Source organism: Eremomyces bilateralis (genome assembly GCF_010015585.1).
Source record: "Eremomyces bilateralis CBS 781.70 unplaced genomic scaffold P152scaffold_21, whole genome shotgun sequence".
In the NCBI taxonomy this organism is placed as follows: Eukaryota; Fungi; Ascomycota; class Dothideomycetes; order Eremomycetales; family Eremomycetaceae; genus Eremomyces; species Eremomyces bilateralis.
The window spans coordinates 195163-216189 of NW_022985087.1; the positions used below are offsets into that span (position 1 = coordinate 195163).

The 21027-nt window shown below is 50.0% G+C and overlaps 9 protein-coding genes across 9 annotated transcripts; 5 read left to right on the forward strand and 4 right to left on the reverse strand.

Moving 5' to 3' along the window:
* Positions 1–996: 996 nt before the first annotated feature.
* Positions 997–4583, forward strand: P152DRAFT_476055 (uncharacterized protein; the record flags this gene model as incomplete). The annotated part of the gene is made up of 2 exons (XM_033681474.1): positions 997–2440; positions 3379–4583. 2 exons carry the CDS (start codon positions 997–999, stop codon positions 4581–4583), a joined length of 2649 nt encoding a protein of 882 aa, XP_033531553.1.
* A 788-nt stretch (positions 4584–5371) lies between these two features.
* On the reverse strand, positions 5372–6663 carry P152DRAFT_493604 (uncharacterized protein; the record flags this gene model as incomplete). The annotated part of the gene is made up of 2 exons (XM_033682204.1): positions 5851–6663; positions 5372–5773 (listed from the first exon to the last, which is right to left on the reverse strand). The coding sequence occupies exons 1-2, from the start codon at positions 6328–6330 to the stop codon at positions 5372–5374; spliced, it is 882 nt and encodes a 293-aa protein (XP_033531554.1). The 5' UTR covers positions 6331–6663.
* P152DRAFT_516342 (uncharacterized protein) lies at positions 6379–8200 on the reverse strand (the record flags this gene model as incomplete). The annotated part of the gene is made up of 3 exons (XM_033682941.1): positions 6379–7604; positions 7702–7991; positions 8029–8200. The coding sequence occupies 3 exons, from the start codon at positions 8198–8200 to the stop codon at positions 6813–6815; spliced, it is 1254 nt and encodes a 417-aa protein (XP_033531555.1). The 3' UTR covers positions 6379–6812.
* A 298-nt stretch (positions 8201–8498) lies between these two features.
* On the reverse strand, positions 8499–9707 carry P152DRAFT_461018 (purine and uridine phosphorylase). Its single transcript, XM_033680033.1, has one exon. The coding sequence runs from the start codon at positions 9549–9551 to the stop codon at positions 8574–8576; it is 978 nt and encodes a 325-aa protein (XP_033531556.1). The 5' UTR covers positions 9552–9707; the 3' UTR covers positions 8499–8573.
* Positions 9708–10553: 846 nt separating this feature from the next.
* P152DRAFT_451588 (uncharacterized protein) lies at positions 10554–11192 on the forward strand (the record flags this gene model as incomplete). Its single annotated transcript, XM_033678239.1, has 2 exons — positions 10554–10657; positions 10715–11192. 2 exons carry the CDS (start codon positions 10554–10556, stop codon positions 11190–11192), a joined length of 582 nt encoding a protein of 193 aa, XP_033531557.1.
* A 927-nt stretch (positions 11193–12119) lies between these two features.
* On the forward strand, positions 12120–13013 carry P152DRAFT_379175 (HET-domain-containing protein; the record flags this gene model as incomplete). The annotated part of the gene is made up of 1 exon (XM_033675692.1): positions 12120–13013. A coding segment is annotated over one exon (894 nt), but the record flags the coding sequence as incomplete, so codon positions are not given.
* Positions 13014–14272: 1259 nt separating this feature from the next.
* Positions 14273–16573, forward strand: P152DRAFT_516346 (ankyrin; the record flags this gene model as incomplete). The annotated part of the gene is made up of 4 exons (XM_033682942.1): positions 14273–14309; positions 14415–14480; positions 14539–15819; positions 16092–16573. 4 exons carry the CDS (start codon positions 14273–14275, stop codon positions 16523–16525), a joined length of 1818 nt encoding a protein of 605 aa, XP_033531559.1. The 3' UTR covers positions 16526–16573.
* Positions 16574–16738: 165 nt separating this feature from the next.
* P152DRAFT_143784 (uncharacterized protein) lies at positions 16739–17231 on the reverse strand. The gene has a single exon (XM_033673876.1). It carries the CDS (start codon positions 17145–17147, stop codon positions 16875–16877), a length of 273 nt encoding a protein of 90 aa, XP_033531560.1. The 5' UTR covers positions 17148–17231; the 3' UTR covers positions 16739–16874.
* Positions 17232–19474: 2243 nt separating this feature from the next.
* P152DRAFT_493616 (uncharacterized protein) lies at positions 19475–20628 on the forward strand (the record flags this gene model as incomplete). The annotated part of the gene is made up of 1 exon (XM_033682205.1): positions 19475–20628. The coding sequence occupies one exon, from the start codon at positions 19475–19477 to the stop codon at positions 20162–20164; it is 690 nt and encodes a 229-aa protein (XP_033531561.1). The 3' UTR covers positions 20165–20628.
* Positions 20629–21027: the final 399 nt, after the last annotated feature.

Here is a 21027-nt window from a genome sequence, read left to right on the forward strand (position 1 = left end):
CCACCAATATCTCCTAGCAACTTCGAGTGCATAAATCGTTGAATCCTACGGTGTTCGGGAAGTCAACCCAATCTGATTGACAACGCGGTTGCCGGCGTATCACAGGGTCCACTCGGCCAGAAAGAGTTTTACACCAACTGCTTCCGGGTTGCGTTTGAAAAGGCTTACGAGCTTGGTGCGAAGTCAATTTGGAAATCACAATATCGATTCCGAAGCTTGTCAAGGGCGTCTTATTGTCGACGTCAATTCTGCACCGTTGGCCTGTTGGACGCAGATCAGAAACGCAGCTGACCACAATCCCTACTGAACTTCGCTGTGGGACATACAGCCCTGGTCCTTGGATCTGCACGGCGACCTCACTTCAAACCATCCTGACGCCTCTCTGGCGGACACTATCCCGACACCATTGGTTCAATTCGCGATTTGTTCCCGCATACTAGGAACAACCGTACAGCAACCGAAAATTTCAGATAGAAGACTGCTTATCGACCACGTAGAGCCTCGGTGTCCGTTCGATGCGGAAAGAGTTCGGATGGTTTGATACGCCTTACAAACGGGTTCCCGCCAGAGTTGATACGCCAGGGACTTCCCGGGGTTGAGGTCGCTGCGTCTGCGTCTGCCCACTTCAAACCCCTTGCGTCGGGGATGAGTAGATGCTGAGAGTTTTGTTTTCTACAGCGCAATTTGATATCTGGGCATCCGGGGGATTGGATACGGCTTGACGCAGACCAATTTCCTTTCACTCTTATTCTCATCGGTTTCCAGGGTGGCCGTCGTTGGTATTGCTGAAGCACTTGTGCTGTTTGTTGGCTCTCTTCACACAAGCGAATTAACCTACTCATAATGGCAGGGTTTCCTGTAAGGGATTGGCTTGCTGTTCAATAGCTGTTCGCTTCTTTTGTTATTTTGCATTCACTTCACGTATATTTTGGAACATTCGCTGCCTTGTTCTCTCCCAAGAAAGCATTGGAAAAGTCGCTTTCTCAATACCTCAGCATGTTTGCTGCAGACCTCTCCTGGACCGACCCCAGCCATGAAAAAGTTGGTGAGCGTCGGGAGCGAAAGCAGCGAAAACGGGAGGGGAGCATCAGTGATTCGCAGTCTTCAGGAGATGTTTCTCGCTCCCAGAGCCGAAGTCATGGTCGAAGGCCCAGCCTCCGAGACGCCTGGGGTTTCTCAAGTTCAAGATCAGGGCGGTCGTCAGACAAGTCCTCGGTCAAGGGCAGCGGCGATGATCAACTTCGAAGATACCCTTCGGTGTCAACAACACCGACCCTTGCCACAGAGGTTCCAAGGTCGATCTTCAACAAACCCTTTATAGATCTGAAAGACCCGGCCCTGCATCCTAATACGACGTACGGCGCGAAGCTATTGCCGACGCTACCCTCCGGGGGCACAATCGATCCTCCTAGGTATGATACGATTGGATTCGGTCGTCCCATACACTCTCGGCAGAACAGCAACAGTACGTCCAAGGCAGATATCGTGTCAACTGTAGAAACTAAGATACAACCCCTCAAAGCTACCAACCCGGACTATCATCTCATTGCTCCTTGGGGTTTTCAGAGCAATTCAGAGCCGGAAGCCCTTTGCGACTCTTACGATCGTGTCAAAGACGCGGTATACGCATTGCAGGCCCGCAAGACAGAGTCGTTCGCGCATGGTTATATCACCAAGCAAACCACCGTTTCTATCCTGGAGGAAGAAGAGGGGGAGGACGGAGCATCGGAAATCCTCAACCTTGCTGGGGAAACATCCCGACTTGCAATTCAACCTCAAATTCACAAGCCGCTTCCGCTTCGTCCTGAAAGATTGAGGGCGCGAAAAATGGGGACTTATCACGCCGAAATACATGCTACGAATCCGCTGCCAGTGGACGACGAGGATGGGCGGACTTACCTTGATGATGACAGCCATCGTACGTCGACCACTTCATCTCGCCCAGAATTCAGCATCGGAAGCAACCCGGATGCAGAGCAATGGCCCGAAGTTCATCCCTGGACAACGGAAGATACTCTCCATGGGACAAGCGAGAGCAGTGTTGAATCGTGCGCGTCTCCGAATCCTCACGAGACTCTACCCTCCGCTACTGAGTTGGAGGATGAAGATACAACCCCGAATAACCACTCGACTAGCGACCTGTTCGATCCGGCTTCCAAGCGAAACTCCATGATCCCCATGTCACCGACCGCATTCCAGCGCTTCGTGCAGAAAATCGAGTCTGCAGGTGCGGCCATGATCCTCGAGCGACTGAGGGAGGAGGGGCTTGACCCCGCCGATCAGCTAGAGAAGCATCTCTGGGCCCTGACGGCGCTACAACTGAGGAGCATCGGGCGGTTCGAACACCTCCACAAGGCGAAAGGACAGGGCCATTCCATGGCGGCGATGCCGCGCATCTCACGCCGGAGGGCGACGATTCTAGAAATCGATGGAAATCTCGGTAAGTCGGTTCCTGGATATCTCGTTGGTGCAAAATCATTCATCTTTCCCCGCAATTTTGCTCTTGCGTCTGCCTCTGCATATCGTCCAAGGTTTCCAGTTTGCATGCGTCGCTGGTGCTGTCATTGCATTTCTTGCGTTTCGTTGGACGGCATATTTTTGGGGCACCTGACAGGCGGCCTGCCATTCTGCCAAGGCTGCCCTGAACTTGGGCCTCCCTGTCATCTGCCTGTTGAATCGCCTGTCTGTGTCATTTATGCACCTGCTGCCAGGATCTTGGGGCGTCTCCCGCAAAGCCGATCAGGCACACCTTCTTTTCCGCATATTAGCCAGCCGGGTGAAGGCGGTCGCGTGAACGATTAAAACCTTATATCGACCGGGCGTTGAAACAACCAGCGTTCAGCGGATACCTTCCGAGGGTTTGCCCTGTACACAGACGGCAGGGAGGGCTGCCGCACCCCGCCCCCGCCCCCCACACCCCGCGCCCCGGCGACACTGGGGACCCACGCAAGGTCGATACAGCCTAGAAAGCGAATGCGCAACACATCGGAGCCGAGTTCTGAATTTTGCCTCGATTTATCCCGGGTCTTTCAAGATCGGCTTTAATCGCTCGCTACAGACTTCGATATTCTCAGCCCCGCTTCTAGAATATGCTTGGACTCTACAGGCTCACCGCCTGGACCCCTGTTCCTGACGCCATTTCGATGCCATTCCTGATTCCATGGAGGATGTGACTAACGATTCAATCCATGAACGAATCATGCACACTACTGTCAAACTTTCCATCTTCTTCTAGGATATTGATTTTGAGTTTTGTCTTGCAGTTTTCTGCTCTACATTCCCTTGCGCTTCATTTATGTCAGGCAACTACTCCTGTATTTGTCATCTAGTACTGCTGCCTATGCATCACTGGAGCACATACTGACTTTCAGGTTGCAGCCGAAACCTACCAACTCTCCGCCATCCATCCTCTGTCCACTATCCATCATCTGCACCTTACCACTTCCCCACTTCACCGATATACACTCTCCACCGGATCGCCTTCTCGCCTCTCGTCGGCATCGATTTCTCCTCCGCTCATCTCTCCACTTCCGCTCCCTCCCCAGGTCACCCCGCTCACCACCTCCACCCTCCTCCCGCTGCCCTTTCCGCCAAGCACTATCCACCACATCCGCTCCTCCGCCCTTCCTGCTCTCCTCCCATCTTCCCAACTCCCCTCCCTTCTCGCTGATATCCACCGCGTCCTCCTCCCCAATGGCTCCCTCGAACTCCGCATCGTTGATCCGATGCCCGTCCGCGGGACCGCCGGACCCAAACTCCGCTCCTGGCTGGAAGAGCGCCTTGCCATGGGTCTCGAGAGCAACTTCCGCTGCCAACGGCCCGCGCAGTTAGTTCCCGGATGGGTAACGCAGGCAGGTCTCCGCCTCATCACCGCGCGTGACCTCGAAAAGGAATCAGACCAGGACAGTTTCTATTTTGAGGGCTCATCCCCCGAAGCAAGCCTCAACAACTTCCCTTCAGCCGTCCTTGGAATGGTCCCCAGTGGCCGGTCAACACGACGCGGGAAACGCGAGCGAGACGAAACCATCGAGCGGGAAACCGGGATGATCTGCCTCCTTCGCATCCCCGCCGTCGTTGGCCCGAATCTCAGCGCGCAGATGTCGATGGGGCTCTCCATTGGCGCCGAAACCGGCTTTGGGAAACGCGATTCATGGAGGTTCTCGTCAAATGTGGCTAGTGGTGGACATCCAGGAGCGCGGACTGAGTTGGAGGATGTGCGAGAAGAACCACTCCCGGAAGATGCTGAGCTTACAGATAGAGAGGACGCGTCACCGCCTCTGGTGCCTCGGACGGATGCGAAGCGGGATGAACGTCAGCTGCGGGAGGAGATCGAGGTCGTCGAGACGGAGGTGGCGGTCCTTGTGCTCCGGGAGTTGTGGCGGAATTCCTGGGGCGGCTTTGTCGAGGCGCCGTCGGAGCTACGGCTAATGCGGGCTAGGAGTGGTGGCCTCGGTGGCGAGGAAAGCAGTAGTGAGGATGGGATGGATATGCAATGGTGGTGGGAGGATGAAGACATTGTGGTGGAGTGTAGGGATTGGGAGACGGTGTGGGAGGTCGGGACGGTGTGGGCGGTGAAAGACTAGATGGGTTTAGGATCCATAAGCGAAGTTGACCTTTGCGGCCATTCGATTTCAGGACTATTTTGGCACATGTCACGGCGATTTGGAGGCTTTCAACTAGCGGATATACCATATTGGACTTTGTATACTATTATCTTATTTTCCCGAATTTCTCAAATATCTACCAATTTTGATTTCTCTGGTCAAACTTCAACCGGTGTCTGCACTGCCAACAAAATATTTGGACTATAATCAACTCAGTAAATTGACTGCGGAACGGCGATGCTGTCACCGAATCGTCGGGCTAAACCCGCCCCAAAACCTACGAATTCCCTGTCGGGCCATCCACAGATATCATGTAGTACTAATATTCAGAACCATAGTCATTGAAACTGCCTATAGGATCATTCAATTCACTGAGTCGTAGCTTTCAATGATAGGGGTTTCAAAATCCGTGAACGACTCGGTAATTTACATGGTCTATGACTGTACGTGACATTCTAACCTCGACGGGACCTCCAATAGTTGACAATGTTAGCGAAAATGGGCTGTGGCATATGACCGGGCGATGAGAGACAGGAAGTTTCGATTGGGCTATTATTAGTTGTACTTTCACGCGTTTGCAATACATGATGACTGATTTGACTGACATTCGTAACTTCGGCTTAGGTTCTACGACGCACCCAACCCTCACAATTACTAGTTATCATTAGACAAAGGTAACCAAACAACTTTTGCCTCGAATGACTACAGCCACTAGCGAAATTGGCACCCTCCCTTGGCGACTCTAAAAGTTCTCAGTGCAAACACATTCATGCGCCATAATGGACAAACTGTGCCCATATCAACGGCTGGTTCCTGTAGGCCACCCGGACTGCCGGTACGCTCTCATGAAATGCCATAGCAACATCTATATCTTCTACCTTTGTATCTTCACCTCGAAAGAGTGATTCGTAAAATCTTTTGGCCACCTTTACACATACTCTATCGACCGAATGCCATAGAAAACCAATGACATGTGCGAATCCAGCTACCTGAAAACCGCTCATAATATGAATGGCCTCATCACGTAGCTTCACTGTTGTGTCCGTAGGTATCGAACAGGCCGAGATATATGCAATCCTTGAGCGCTCCAATTTTAGTCCAGAAACCGCTTGCACTGTCATTAATCCTGAAATATAATCGGAATCGTCCTTATGGAAAACCAGCCCACTCTTAGATGGGTCAACTAGTCATTATATCCGTAACAAGGAAAATGAGCAATGTTGCAGTCCCTCAAGCTGTTCAGGACGGTATCGGCATTTGGGTGATCAAGCAGCTGTGTTTTCAGGTATGTGTGAATCGACTTCAAGATTGCTTTCTTCTCATGTTCAACTCCATCAAGGCTAGGAAGGTCCGGCGGCGTCTTTCTCATCGTGACTAGTAATAGACTCTCTATGATGACATCTCGCTTTAGTGAACGCTCCCGGGCGTATACGAGCGCTTTGATTGACGGTGCGTAAGAAGAAATAGCTCTGTTGAAAACGTTCTCCTCCGATTGCGGTGAGTGATGTCCTGCGGCATGGAATGGCATCGAACTGGCCAGTCCAGTTCCGATCCACCAAACACTCGGAAGGTCTTGCTTTGATTGCTGTACTCCGAAGTTGCCTTCAACGAGTATCGGCCTCACACAGACTTTCCAAAGCCAACTCAGGTATTCCCGAAACACTTTATTGTCAGGTTTAAAACGTTTTGAATACTGCATCCAAGTGCCAGCCTCAGAAGCAGACATATAAGATAGGTCCAAGCATTTGATTTATATTGGCGAGACGATGATCGCATGGCTGCCCAAATCCGTGATGTTGATAAATACAGTCATGCCTCTGGATGCGCATGCTTTCATTTCCCCGGGTGTTGACTCGAGGAGAAACCGTTCGTAACCGGGGATATCGATATCGCGAATCTTTTGAATGCATCGCTCGAGTTCCTTCACATTGGTTCGACGCTGTTCCTGAACGATCCTCATTGGCGAGATATCAACTTGACCACGAAGGGGAGCGATAATTTCATCACGAAGCCCTTCAAACCGACGAGCTATCTCGGGATACGCTTCTCTGAGTGCCGAAATGTCGCTCCGGTCTCCGATAAGTTGACCAAAGATGACAGTTCGCCCTTTCTCCAGTAACTCAAGTGCCTTTTCCGGCTGACCAAATTGAAGGTGAATTGAGCAGGCAGAGGCGGCAAGTCCAGCAAAGAGTGCTACTGCATACTGCATTACTGCTGGTTGCCATGTTCAAGGGTTCGATTATTGACTATCGGCAGCAGGTTGATAGCGTCCCATAAGAGTTTGGCCGCCGATTCATAGTCTCTCAGCTGCCCAAGTGCCCTGATGCCAGAAGAAGCAGCGCTTATCCGATGGAAAGGTACCCCATTCTCGCATTTCCAGGCTTGAAAAAATGAATATGCAGACTCGTTCAGATCGGCACTCTCTCCCGTTCGCTCATGCCGCCGAACAAGCTTGTTTCCAAGGCTGTTCAACCGGCTAGCTCGATCTGGGAGATCTTCTAGAGTTGAATCAACGGCATGCTGTGCCACTTGGATTGCTACCTCGAGATCTCCCATCTCACAGGTTCGCTCATACCGCCAACTAAGTATGTTTCCGAGGTTGTCCAAATATCCGGCTCGATCCGGGTGGTCATACGGTGTTGAGTCAATGGCAAGCTGTGCCAGTTGGATTGCGTTCTCAAGATCGCCCATCCAGCCGGTTCGCTCATACCGCCGACCAAGCTTGTTTCCTAGGCTATTCAAATAGCTTGACCGAACTGGGTGGTCATCCGGAGTCGAGTCGAGGGCCTGCTGCGCTGCTCGGATCGCCTCTTCGCGGCCGGCCGTCTCGCCGGTTCGTTCATACCGGAGAGTAGGCTTAACTCCAAGGCTGTTCAAATAGCCTGGCCGGTCCGAGTGCGCTTTTGGAGTCAAATCAAGCGCCTGTTCAGCTAGTCTGATTGAATCCTCAAGATCTTTAATATCATCAGTCCGCTCAAATCGCCTTCCAAGCCATTTTCCCTAAGGAGTTTACACGGCTAGCTCGCTCAGAATGACCAAGCGGAGTAGTGGATACAGCGTTCTGGGCAAGGAAAATAGTTTTGTTAAGGTTTTTCACCTGTCCCCTTCGTTCGTATCGTCTGCCGGACTGGATTCCAAGGGTTATCTGATGCTTCGCAATGTCTGAATGATTTTCAGGCGTGATGGAGATCGCTAGCTCCCCAATGCCGATTGCAATCCATAGGGCATCGAGAATGCCTATCTGCTCATAGCTGTAGCCCAGGATTGCGCTCAGCATGTTTGACATTTCAGCCAAGTTTTGATGATCTCTGCTTGCAAGTTGGTTCAAATAACTCCATTTGAGCGCCAAGCCGGCCAAATAGCTCAGACTCCATTCTCGACGCTGCCCTTGGACCGTGGAGTATATCACCAACAATATCAGAACCAGGCGGGAAGTCATGCTCAAAGATCGGCTCTCCAGCATCCCTCATATTGGCTAAAACTGCCTGCCTAAAGTGCCAGCGTAGAAGCGAATCAAGAGGTGCATCAGGACGAGCAAAATACCCTCGATCAAGGTGATGGCTACCAATGCCTCGCACGTTAGGCCTGAAGGCCATGACCTTATAATTATCCTGCGATAACACTTTAGCCACAATTTCCATAAATAGGTATAAACGTACGTCCGGGTTGATTGAAATGAAGTAGTTGTCAAAAAGCTGGTGTATGACGGAATCAAGCAAGATTCCATTCTGAACCGAGTTGATAGTGCCTCCACGAGGCGGCTCAATCGAAACCCATCGACCGTAATTATTGTTAATCCAATGATACGTTCGTCTATTCAGGTATTGACCACTAAATTATCAAATGTTTTGGGTACTCAGTTTTCTACTCTGAACAGAGTATTACTTTTAACCATAATTTCCAGGGGAACAGGCCACGGGCCTGGAACCATAAGAAATGCCAGTGCTTTTAGTCAAACCGCACTCTGCGTCAAAGAGTGATGCTCTGGTTGCCATAGACAGTTTTCGTCCCTACTTGCTCTGCGATCTTGCTGTCCTGGTTGTTCCATGTGTTGGATACACCACTTGCTGCCTTAATCGTGTCGTCCACCGTGCCTGTCTTCGCTACATCAGCCGGCACTAACACTGACAGTAGCTCCTTCGCACACGCTGCTGCCGCTCCCGCCGCGTATGGCTGCCACTTCTTGTTCTTATGCGAATCGGCGTAGTCACAGATACCTCGGATGACAAGACATGGAAAGCTGTTCATCAGGCCTGCCGCCTCCATCTCAAAGCAGAGCACTCCGCCAAATTCCTTACTCACAGTATCCCTCTCCGCAGCATTCTTAATGACCTGATTGCCAGATGCAATTTTACCGTAGTAAATCACAAGCTCCTCGTTCGATCGTGGCTGTCGATCCACCTTCTTGTCTTGGCTGCATGACTTACATGTCGGCCCTTCCTCGTGGTTGTACGCCGCTTCGAATAGGACGTCCTGTCCGGCGGCCTCGCGTGTGAACTCTGTAAGCCGGCGAAACTTGGAGACGTGTTCCGAGAGCTTAGTCTTCCGGCGGATTTGGTTGGCTCGCAGTCTGTTAACAGCGTCTAGTAGGAATACCGGTGGGGAATTGAGAAATCCCGTCCGTTGAAACCCGCTCGGAGTCGACTTCCCAAAGTCGTACTGTATCACTCCGCCGTAGCCTTGATGCGGCTGACTGATAACCACATCTCCCAGCCGGATGTCCGCTTCAGCACTTGGGACGCCGCCCCCGATGCCGACCATCAGGCCAAACCGTATCGACCTAAATGTTGCTCTCAACTGCGTCGCTACTGCCGCGGCGGGGTTGTTCCCTATTAGGCCTGCTGGGAGGCAGACGATAACAATATTATGTTCCCCTATGCGCCCGAGCGAGTACAGATTGTTGTCGTGCTCGTCCTGCTCAAGGTCTTCGTGCTCTTCGTCCAGCATTTCCTGTGCGGCAGCCAGTTCGACCGGCAGCGCACACACCCATCCTACAGTGTATTCCTCGCGTTGAAGACGACGGCATGCCATTCAGACGGTCGCTGCGGTGCGGTGAGATAGTTGGAAGGAGAAAGCCGCAAGGCTAGAAAGTATACAGGAGCCAGGAGAGTCGAAGAGGGTTGTGACTACAGGTTGCAACACGAGGCCAGCAGTAGCGACCAGTCATATATATATCGCCTGCATTCCACGTCGCCGACATTGTCGCCTGTCTAGCCTTCCTACTCCCTAATAGGCGCTTGCAGCTAGCAGCGGTAGGGATCGATGTTAAACTGAGAAGTGGGGGACTACCAGTCGTGCGCTGTCATTAGCTATTAATAGAGTGCACATCGTACGACCCCGGTTTACCAACTACATAATACCACATCGCCGAGTCCTATTAACTACATCCTCACTTGGAACGCCTTCTCCGATGCCTACTATCAAGCCAAACCGGATTCACGTGAATGCTGACTTCATCCGGACGGCGACTATCGCTGCTGAGCTGGTCTCAGTAAGGCCCTCAGGTAGACAGGCGATGACGACGTTATGTTGGTTGACTTGTCCGAGCGCGTAAATATTTGGGATTGAATGGGCTGCGAGAAAGCCTGGGATATCTCGCGGCTTCCACACTTCTAAACTTAGAATAGCTGGCTTAGGGAAGCAGGAAGATCGAACTGCATGGGACCTTACAACGAATGATATGTATTGCATTACCATGCTTAAGCTGTGTATTGACTTTGCTTTTTGAATTGCTGCGTCGTTAAGAAATTCAGAATAGAGAAACACAGAATAGCTGAAGAAGGTGACGATTCATTACGTGCCATCTCCTGGTTAAGGTTGGCAGATAACCTGGCCTTGCGGACTGCATTTGGCGCCGATAATGGTCTGTCCTTAAACCTCAGTCAATCTCTTAAGACACACAGCTCGTAGCCATGATTTTGTTGTAATACGTGGCCTATCTTCCTAGCCATGTACGCTTCCCCAGATCACCAGCCGGTCAGATTCACGAATGAAGGAGGAGGGGTTAGAGTCCAGGCCGGTCAGAACATCGTGTATGTGGACTTCAACGTGCAGTAAGTTCGGTCTATTATCTCTCTTTAAGCTTACTAACACGGCGTGATTGTCTATAGCAGGACTACACACGATCACAATCCGTTAAACTCCCTCCCTTACGCGCCCAACGCTGCTTTTAACGCATTAGAGAAAGGAGACGACCCTCTCTGCATCCCTGGCACTCGAGTCGACGTCCTGAACGATATCAGGAAATGGGTCGATGGAGAAGACAAGCGGCATATCTTCTGGCTAAGTGGCTGGGCAGACACCGGAAAGTCCACAATAGCACGGACGGTTGCGCGGGAATACTATGGCGGAAGTAGACTAGTCGCAAGCTATTTCTTCTCAAAAGGTGGCGGCGACACTGGCAATGCGACAAAGTTCGTTGGTACAATCGCGAGGCAACTGGCGGGCAGTTTCCCAAGTTCAAGAGACTGCTCCAGAAAGCCCTACGGTATTGGAGGACGAAGGCATTGTCCATCGCGTCCTAAAGGATCAATGACAGGAACTCATCACTACACCGCTAGCGCAACTTGCGATCGACTTCGTCACTAATTATAGTGGTTGATGCGCTAACTAGAAGAAGGAAGTTAGAAAAATGGGGCACAAGGCCACAAGGCACTAACGCATGTAATTACATGTAGTCAGCCTAGGTAGTTCCCCACATGGGCCTCGCAGAGAGGCCTGACGGGCGTATGAATCTCTCTCTCTCTCGCTGACTCACTGTGACTGTCAACATCACACACTACCATGCTGAAAAGGATATAATGCTATGGGATGCGAAATACTCGTCCATATGATTTAATCTAATCTTTTCGTTAACAAATCGACCAGAAACGCAGAATGCTCTGTCAAAATTGCGAGATATCAATCACAGCCGCTTCTGAACGGCTGAAACCTGCTGTTTCGGCGGAAAGAGTTCATCAGAAAGCAAACCCACTCCAATATTCACCTTCTACTACATGTAGTTTCTCCCGGTCAGCAAAAGAAGGGTGCTACATCTGTAAGCAGATCTGGAACTCACTACTGGATGGTAAAGATGATTTCTCCGATGACCTTGATGACTCGGAATTCTACTCTGGCTTTCCGGCGGAATGGAAGACTTTCGGGGAATGGTGGACTGGTGGAAACTCGACAATCTACTTCGAAATGCGCAGTTTAGAAGGCTATGTTGACCTGTCATTGACAGCGAGGAGTCCAGCCCGGAGTATCAATTTTGTTCTTGCACCAATACCGACAAACGGAATACACACGGCCTCGTCTATAGAGCCGCCCGTCCGCGGGGCGACCATTTCAGCACCGGGAACACTCGATTTGTGCATTCACTGGTTTCGAACCTGCTCAGCGTCCCATACCAAGTGCCGTAAACTAGAACTCGAATTACAATCCTTTACGCCCAAAAGATTGGTTGAAATAGCTACTGAGGATGATGGACATTCTTTCAGGTGGAGGATCGTTTGTCCCGCCGATATTGGAAATATCCCTTACTTCACACTGAGCCATTGCTGGGGCACGTCTCAGCGCACATGCCTAATGAGCAATGCCTTCCGCGCGTTTGCAGACTTTACTTCGTTTTCTGGCCTACCGAAAACCTATCAGCATGCCTTTCTTGTCACTTTTTCGCTAGGATACCGGTTCATTTGGATCGACTCGCTCTGTATCGTCCAAGACGATGAGGAAGACTGGAAGGCTCAAGCTTCGATGATGAGCTCGGTCTATAAAGGTGCCTGCTGTAATATCGCTGCGACATGGGCTCCAAACGGAGATTGGGGCTGTTTTATTCCGACAAGAGCATCACCTTTGATTACATTGGATCTCGGGCTTGGCCAGGCTATAGCATATAAGGTTTCACTGGCAGCATCCAACCAGTATTACGACGATCTAGTAGAGGCCCCGCTTAACCAACGCGCCTGGGTTGTTCAAGAGCGATACCTAGCAAGGAAGCAGTTAAGCTTTACCAGGAGTGGAGCATATTGGGAATGCCACGAGCTAGTCGCCTCGGAACAATTTCCCACCGGTGTCCCTAAGGAATCGCGCGACTTTCGTCCTTATAGCCACGCCGGGCCACCCACCGGCAAACCCACCGTGAATCTCGACGACCCCATCACTCTTCAAGCTGCCTGGGTAGCGCTGGTGGACTTCTACTCGGGTTGTCAGCTGACTAAGCTCTCTGATAAGACGGTGGCACTCGCGGGCCTGGCAGAGGAGGTAAGGAGAGCTATGGAAGATGAGTACCTTGCGGGACTTTGGAAGAAAGACCTCGTAAAACAATTATGCTGGGCGACGGATTTTGATGTTCGAAGAAGAGCTAAGCGACTCCGGATACCAACTTTCGTAGCACCCACCTGGTCTTGGATGAGTGTGGACGGACCAGTTATGACTGACTTACGGTACCGCTTCCAAGAGGAAGATGTGTCCTGCACAGAGGTCCTCGACGTCTCGATTCAGCCGAACCACGGGCTACACAGCTTTACATCATCCAAGTTAGTCCTGCGAGGAATAGCGCTGTTCGCTCAAGCTGTGCCGCCCGGCAGTTCAGTCCACCAAGAGGACGATGATGACTGGGAATTTCGATTTACCGATCTCCCTGAGGTCGGTCAACCCTGTATGGATAAAGCGGCAAGCACCAAGGTAAGCATTATGTGGGACGAGAACTTGCCCTGCCCCGAGTCAGGACCTGAAAGACGGGCAAGTTTCCTTCAAGAGCGCCAGTCCAAGCTTCTATGCATGTTGGTCTCTATTAACGAGGGTATACCTGGCGGCTTGATTCTTAGAAGACTGTCCGATGCAACAGATGGGGTCAAGTATGTTAGAATGGGCATATTTAGCGAATGTCGCGGCTTCCTCGACTTTTTGTGCGCAAGGCTCAATCTTCCGCCTGGGGAAACCAAGGACAAGGACATACATGTAGATTTTGTTGACAATAGGTTGGCGGATGTTGTCCATACTGTGACTGTTGTTTAGCACAGGGAATATGTAACAGGGCTACCGGAAAGGTAGAAGGAAAAGATAATCACGAAGAGGACAAACATTCTGTTCTCAAGTGGACCGATCCCTGTCCCGTCAAGCCACGCTCGAGTCGAAACGTTTTTATAGCGGCATTTCCCATCTTACTCTCTGGTTTGGAATATTGTATTGGCCTTGATTTTCAGCCAACAATCAGTCTCAATTTCATGGATTTGTTCTTACTTCAAGACGGGTATATATATGGAGAGGTGTTGAGGGGTTCAGATAATGCGATCCGGCCAATTCATGATGTGTACCGGAATGCCTCTCTTTCCATACTCAAGAGATGCTAGTCTAACTAACTTTTCGAATCTCTTATCTGGCTGTTGGTCGTCTGATCTTCCGGTCTTCTACCAACAAAAAACTCTTCGCTCGGATTGAGCTCTGGTGAAGAGATGGGAAGGTAACTAAGCTTGAGTCCTGATTCGAAGCACGTCACCGTAACAAGTGAGGCTAAAGGAAGGTTGTCCATGATAAAGAACTGGCTTCGGAGTTGCACTGTCGAAGGTTCAGAACCACGCTACAATCGAAGAGTTCGTTAGTCGCTTCGGGGAGGCACGCATGTAGTACGCGTACGTAGAGAAGGAGTCGTTTATATAGCACGATGTTAGAGCTGAGCTCTTTTAGAAATGGTTCTACCACTAATTGAATCGACCAGGCTATCCCGTAAGTAGCGTCGGATGTTTCCTGGTCTCGAATGCGTCTATCTATACCAGTAAACGGAGCTGGTAGTTATTTGTAATCGTGCTATAAGGCGCTAATCTAAAACAGTAAGCCTCTTTCCCTTTCAAGGTCAAGAAGCCGATAAAGCTGAAAGGCTCCAAAAGGAAATGAACGGTTAGTGTCAGCCTCTATTCAGATGTCCATCCGAACTTTGATTGTTAACGCGCCACAGCCTGTCTCGGCTCCCTGTGCTTTGGCGACATCCACGCTCGGCGGCAAGACATAGCCGCCGCCCATCCAAATACATGTGACTGGCTTTTTACTACGACTGAATACAAGAAATGGTGGGACCGTACCGACCTACAAAGTCATAACGGAGTTCTTTGGATCAAGGGCAAGCCGGGAGCGGGAAAGTCGACGTTGATGAAGCACACTTTAGGCCATCTCGAAAAGACTTCCGTCAACAACTTGGTCATAGCGTATTTCTTCAACGCTCGAGGCGGTATTTTCGAGAAGACTCCTCTCGGCATGCTTCGATCGATTGTCCACCAGCTCGTTGATAAAGAAGCTATGCTATACGAGAATTTCGCCTCTATCTTTCGCGAGAGGCAGAGAATACACACAGGAGATTGGGAGTGGCGACAGTCAGAACTGAAGGAGTTTATACTCTCAGAAATCAGGCAGTGGAAGTCGAAGCCACTCGTGCTTCTCGTTGACGCGCTAGACGAGTGCAACGAGGTAGATGTGTGGGACGTAGTTGGTTTTCTGGAGTTGCTAAGCATCTATGCCGTTAGATTTGGTGCTCCTCTAAGGATTTGTCTCTCGAGTCGTCACTATCCTAGTGTTAGAGTGAAGAGGAGTCTTGAGTTGACGGTGGAGAAGAGTGAAAATCACCAAGAAGATATAGCGAGATATATCAAGGAAAGACTGACGAAAGAGGACGACGACGATATAGAGGATTTGGAAGATATCGAGGATGAGATCGGGAGAAGAGCAAACGGGATTTTCATGTGGGTTGCCATTGTAGTCTCTCTACTTAACAAGGCCTACTATGAGGGCCGCATGGAAGTCATGCGCAAGACATTAGAGGAAGTACCGAACGATCTCGAGGAGGTGTTCGACAACCTCTTGAGAAAAGATGGTGGAAACAAGGCCGAGACAATACTCATGCTTCAATGGGTGCTGCTCTGTCAGCGGCTGCTGAAGCCTGAAGAGCTCTTCATCGCTGTGATGACCGGAATACCTCCGAAGAGGATAGACAGATGGAACCGATCCAAGTTCAGCAGAGACATTATCCAGCGACGCATCACTTCATCATCAAAGGGCCTGATCGAAGTTCGAAAATTGCGGGGGGCATCGGTGCAGTTCATTCATCTGTCGGTCAACGACTCTCTTCTTCGAAACCAGATGCTGCAGAAACTAGACCAGACGCTGGGACCGGAATCTATCAGTGCCAGCCATGGCCGATTGTGGGCGTGCTGCTGGTCATATATTGAGCGAGTGGACACTACAGGTACAGGCGAGAAGAAAAGGTGAGAGCTGAACGACAAAAATCCTTTCCTGGAGTATGCGGCGAGCCATATTCTGTACCATGTCGACATGGCCCTATCAGAAGGTACCATCGTAGAGACCATTGTACAGTGGGTTCAAAAGCATAAGGAGTGGTTTGAGTGGTTGAAAAATTTCTTAATGCGACTCGCGGTGAGAACGAGCCTTCATATTCGGGCGATAATATAGATGCGGGAATGGTCTACATGTTATCACTTGGTGGCCATCAACATCTAGTCCTATATATCCTGGCCGATGACGCTAACGTCAATGCGCAAGGCGGGTACTACGGCACCGCGCTCCAAGCAGCAATGTATGGAAGCAAGAAAGAGTTGGTCGAGCTGCTGCTGACCCAGGGCGCCGACGTCAACGCGAAAGGCGGGAACTACGGCACTCAACTCCAAGCAGCAGCGTATGGAGGCAAGAAGGAGTTGGTCGAGCTGCTGCTTGGCCAGGGCGCCGGCGTCAACGCGCAAGGGGGTCACTACGGTGCCGCGCTCCAAGCAGCAGCAGCAGCGTATAGAGTCAATAAGGAGTTGGTCGAGCTTCTGCTGGCCCAGGGCGCCGACATCAACGCGCAAGGCGGGTATCACGGCACCGCGCTCCAAGAAGCAACGTATAGAATCAATACGAAGGGGGTCGAGCTGCTGCTAGCCCAGGGCGCTAAATGAAAATGCTGGCTGATGTTCGTTAATGGTGTATAGAGATTTTTCTTGATATTACGTTCTAGATCTCTATTTCATAGATGGTTAAAGGAGAAAAGGTGTATTTAAGGTGAAAAAGGTAGGTCTAGGTTAGTATATCTCGCACCATCTCGAAGCTTCGCATGATTTGGAATATGGGATTTGAGTGATCACTGTAATGGTCCCACAGCAACCTAATCTCACAGCATTCCGATCTCACAAACTGTATTGGCTTTAGTTACCAAGTCCTTGGAAAGAATAGATACCCTCTAACTCACTGAACATGGCTCAAAGCATCCAATACTCTGAGAAACGTGTGTGCAACATGTTTCGTCACTTACCACTGCGGCCACCATGGGCATACATACTCAATTCCTTGCCACCGCGCTGAAGCCCTAAGGAAGGAAACCATTCGGTGATGCGCTAATTGAGGCGACTGAGCTACATGGGAAAGCCGAGCGAAGATGGACTGCCCATCTTGTAGTAGGCCGCCTGTCACATACGATATCAGAAAGGAGCCTGAAGACGTTATGACTGAAGCACAGTGGGAATGATGCCGACAATACAGGGTAAAGGTACGTTGCCAGAGCATAGGATCTAAGGCAAGCATCGGCCCCTATGGTGTTTGCAGGGTAGCGGTATGGTCCGCTTGGATTAACAACAATTGAGTGTCCAGAACGAATTTCTCGCTGGCGTGAATATGATAGTACCACATGACAACAATATTCCCCAGAACTTTAACCTTTCAAGGCATGTACGTGATACCACTCGAAAGTGACGCTATAAATCATTCTTTCCATAACACGTGGCAAGGGAGACCGATAAGCGTATTCTAAATGACTGTTAGGAGCCCAAATCGACATGTATAAGAGCGCACCCAGGGGCCGCTTCCAAATCAACTCTAGTATCAAAAACTTAAACCATTATCCCAGACCCATTACCACTTCCAAACCCCAGCCATCACAGCATGTGTTCATACTCCCGAGTCATATATCGGTGCGGACATGGAGGTCGCGGGTACAGATACCTATGCGATCAAGCACTAGTCCGCGAGCCCTTCGTATGGTGCGCAGCAAGCGATTGTTTTTCATGGGACACACCACCGGTCCCCCAGCCTTGCCCGATGTGCGGTGGCCCTCCTGTACATTACAGCGACGGAACGGGACCGGGATACCTAGATCATCAGGCGGACTGGGAATGGCTGATAAATAATGTCTCCGACTAGTCTGGGAATATAACTAATATCAGAACGCGTCAACACTCTACATGATTGCCGTTTATTGTGTGAGTGAAGTAATAGATACATAGGAAGGTCATTGTTGACCCGTGCAACTTGAATAGAAATGCAATGAATGCTTTAGCATATCGTTTTGAAGATTATGGCAAAATGAAACGAAAAGTTAAAATTAGTGTCTCGACTCGTTAGTTGCAACATTTTAAAACACTCAAATACTGTCTTTGAGTCGAAGTTTCGTTCTCTAGTGCCATCGCTCTAGCCCAAGCTGCGAGAACATCCTCAGCACCATCAGGGCAGCTGATATGGTATATATGCGACTGTACTAAGCAGCTTTTGCGATTCTAGACATATCTACACAGTAGTGGTGCTGCATGGACATTGCTCTGGCCAGAGAATGTCCTAAGCGGGTGACCGAAACGTGCTTCAGCATCCAGCGGAGCCGTTTGTTTTGTGATCTAGCGGAATAGGAGATTGAAGAAACTGATGAAAATATATAAGAGATGCATTCAAAGTACGGAAAGTGCAAGTACGGTCACCACGACGTTTTTAGGAAAGTCAATATCGTACTAAACTCGTCAGATGCTCCAAGTTTAAATCGCACCACACCTTTTGAACCCTGCTCAGATATACTAGTTCGAGCTGGGTGCTCTGATATTGAGCGTGAGCATCATTTGCCGGGAATTAATCCTCAGGCTGTGTACAGGCAGTAGTCCGGCACGATGAAATGACCCATGTTGGCAGACATCTTATAAGTCCGGTAGACTGACCTGGGCGACCCAGCTCAATCAGAACAGAAAGTTCAATATTGGGGATAAAATCGAAGACGGAGATTGGATGAATGCGCCTAGAATATCGAAAACTGGAAGGTTGAGCGAAACGACCCGTTGGTTGACCAAAACCGTTGAACCGCTCGATGCCAGACCAAGTCCTATAAAAACCCCTCTGGAATGGCAGCACTCTCCGATGGGATCCAACTAACTTAAACTCGTGCTCAGCAAAAGTCAAAACCCTTACCTCTCCTCGAGCTCCAAAAAGACATAATGTGCCACTACTATCGACCTCATTACAAGTGCGGATGCAGAGGCCGAGGCCGGGTCTTCCATTGCATAACATCTTTTCAACGACTGTTCCGAACCTATTGTACGGACATGGCAGTCTGGAGTTGGCATGAATATCCTCGAAAGCTGTACTGTCCCACACATGGAGGAGAAGTTTGTGACGATGAAATGGATGGGAACAAGGCTGGGGATGTGCTTGTCCACGCAGACTGGGAACCGCCCTCGAACGATCACGATCCTCCCACAGGTGGTTATATGCAGTTAAATTAAAACAGTGCGCCAATAACAGAAACATAAGAAGACGTGGGAAACTTCCGGTATTGAAAACGAGGAAGAAGCGCTTGTTGGATTTGAATGCGCAGAACTGGGACAGCAAAAACGACATCAGCAGTTGTCTAGCAACATAGCATTAGAAAATCACCAAACTTAACAAACACGGCTTAAGAAGAAGGCGATAAACAAACGCAGTACACACCATTCTTTTCGTCTCTTCACACTCTAGCTCTGATAAAGTCTTTGTCGTTAATCTTAAGTGAACAAAAACTGCTTTCGCATAGGAATGAGTCGAGTCTCCAATACACTGAAAATCCTCAGCCTAAAACTCGTTTGATCAGTCCGGTAACCATGTGAGGTACATAAACCATGCCGACATCGCTAACATTGCAACAGCAGTCTCCCCACTCTGGCTTATCGAACGCCAACTCACTCGGAATGTGCCTGTTCTGGCAGAGTCGTTTGGGCTGCGGTTGTCGAGGCCGGTTGCTAGGTTTCTTCTGCGACAATGTTCTGGAAAGGGACATCGAGGATCGGACGTTCTGTGATGCTCAAACCCTTACAGTCATCCAGAAAGAAGAGGCCTGCCCCTTCCACGACGGGCCAGGGGAGCTGCCAGGAGAGGTGGCCGAAGCTCGCGGAGAGATTATCGATTACGCTGACTGGGAGGGATCAGACAGCTCATGGATTGCGGAGGATGAGACTGCATATAGGACATCTGAGAGGATGGATCCCCCGGCAAGAGCAGAGGTGGCGACGCAACCTTCTTCCAGAGACAATGCTGCCAACAGAGCAGCCAACAGAGCAGCCAACAGAGCAGCCAACAGAGCAGCCAACAGAGCAGCCAACAGAGCAGCCAACGGAACAATCAACGGAGCAGCCAACAGAACAGCCAACAGAACAAATCATGGAGAATATCCCGGGGAGGAAGACTCCAACGACGAAGTAGGACAACATGCGGAAGCAAGGTCTGCACAAAGGGAACGAGAGATACGAAGAAGAGACTCAGGGAGCAGACTGAACGAGAGATACGAAGCAGAGGCTCAAGAAGCACATTGAACAATGTCTAAAGAAGGAATGCAGGGGACAAAGGAATCTAGAACTACACACATTGCTGTGAGAGATGCTAGTTTGTTCAAACCCGTCATTCGATCGCGTGAAGTAGGAAAGCGGTCAATGGTGTTAGGACCCCGCTTCAGAAAGGGAAATAGGAAGCAGAACTTGGGCTTGCTACTGGATCAAAGTTGAGGGATGCTCCTCTGGGGTAACTGGAAGCCAGCGGTCAGCTATAGAAATCGTGAAATTGAATGATTCGTTTCCAATCCTAAGTCATGTTCTGTGCTGTGGGGAAATCAATCCAGTTACAGGTGTGTTCTCTCCTCCGAAGGAGATACACTGTTCTTGAGAGCATCCCTGAGAGCCTCATCTGAGAGAGAATGTGAAGGACGTCTTGATCTAATTGCCTTAGGGGAATAATGTCATTGTACTCCAGATTTGCCTATTTGCAGGGGTTAATGTACGATATAAGCAAGGCGTAGACTGTAGCTGACCAGTGCCATTTTCGATATGCCGCGGTCAATGGAGCTTTGCCCATAGTTCTTTCAACAACCGGATTTCCCGCCGTCTTTTTTGGAGGACTGAGTGAGGTCTTTGATGCGAAATGGTGGAGAACAGGCCGGCCTTCTCATCTTTCTGGGATCACTAGTAGACGTTATCCTCAATTCGGCCACATTCTCAACTCACGATAGATGGAAATCATGTCTAATCTGATGTTATTATGCCCTAGGGTGTGCTGATATTACATTTGAGATAGACAAGTTGAAGCAAGAGTCGACGTTGAAAATCCCATGATGAATTGATGATACTACAGCCTCGCTTTGCTATGGAGGTATCAACGAGATAAGGCGATAAGGCGAATTTCA

What these genes read in the sequence shown, in the direction of transcription:
- P152DRAFT_461018 (XM_033680033.1), bottom strand. Translation starts at nt 9,551, where the DNA reads ATGCTGGACGAAGAGCACGAAGACCTTGAGCAGGACGAGCACGACAAC.
- P152DRAFT_143784 (XM_033673876.1), bottom strand. Translation starts at nt 17,147, where the DNA reads ATGCTTGCCTTAGATCCTATGCTCTGGCAACGTACCTTTACCCTGTAT.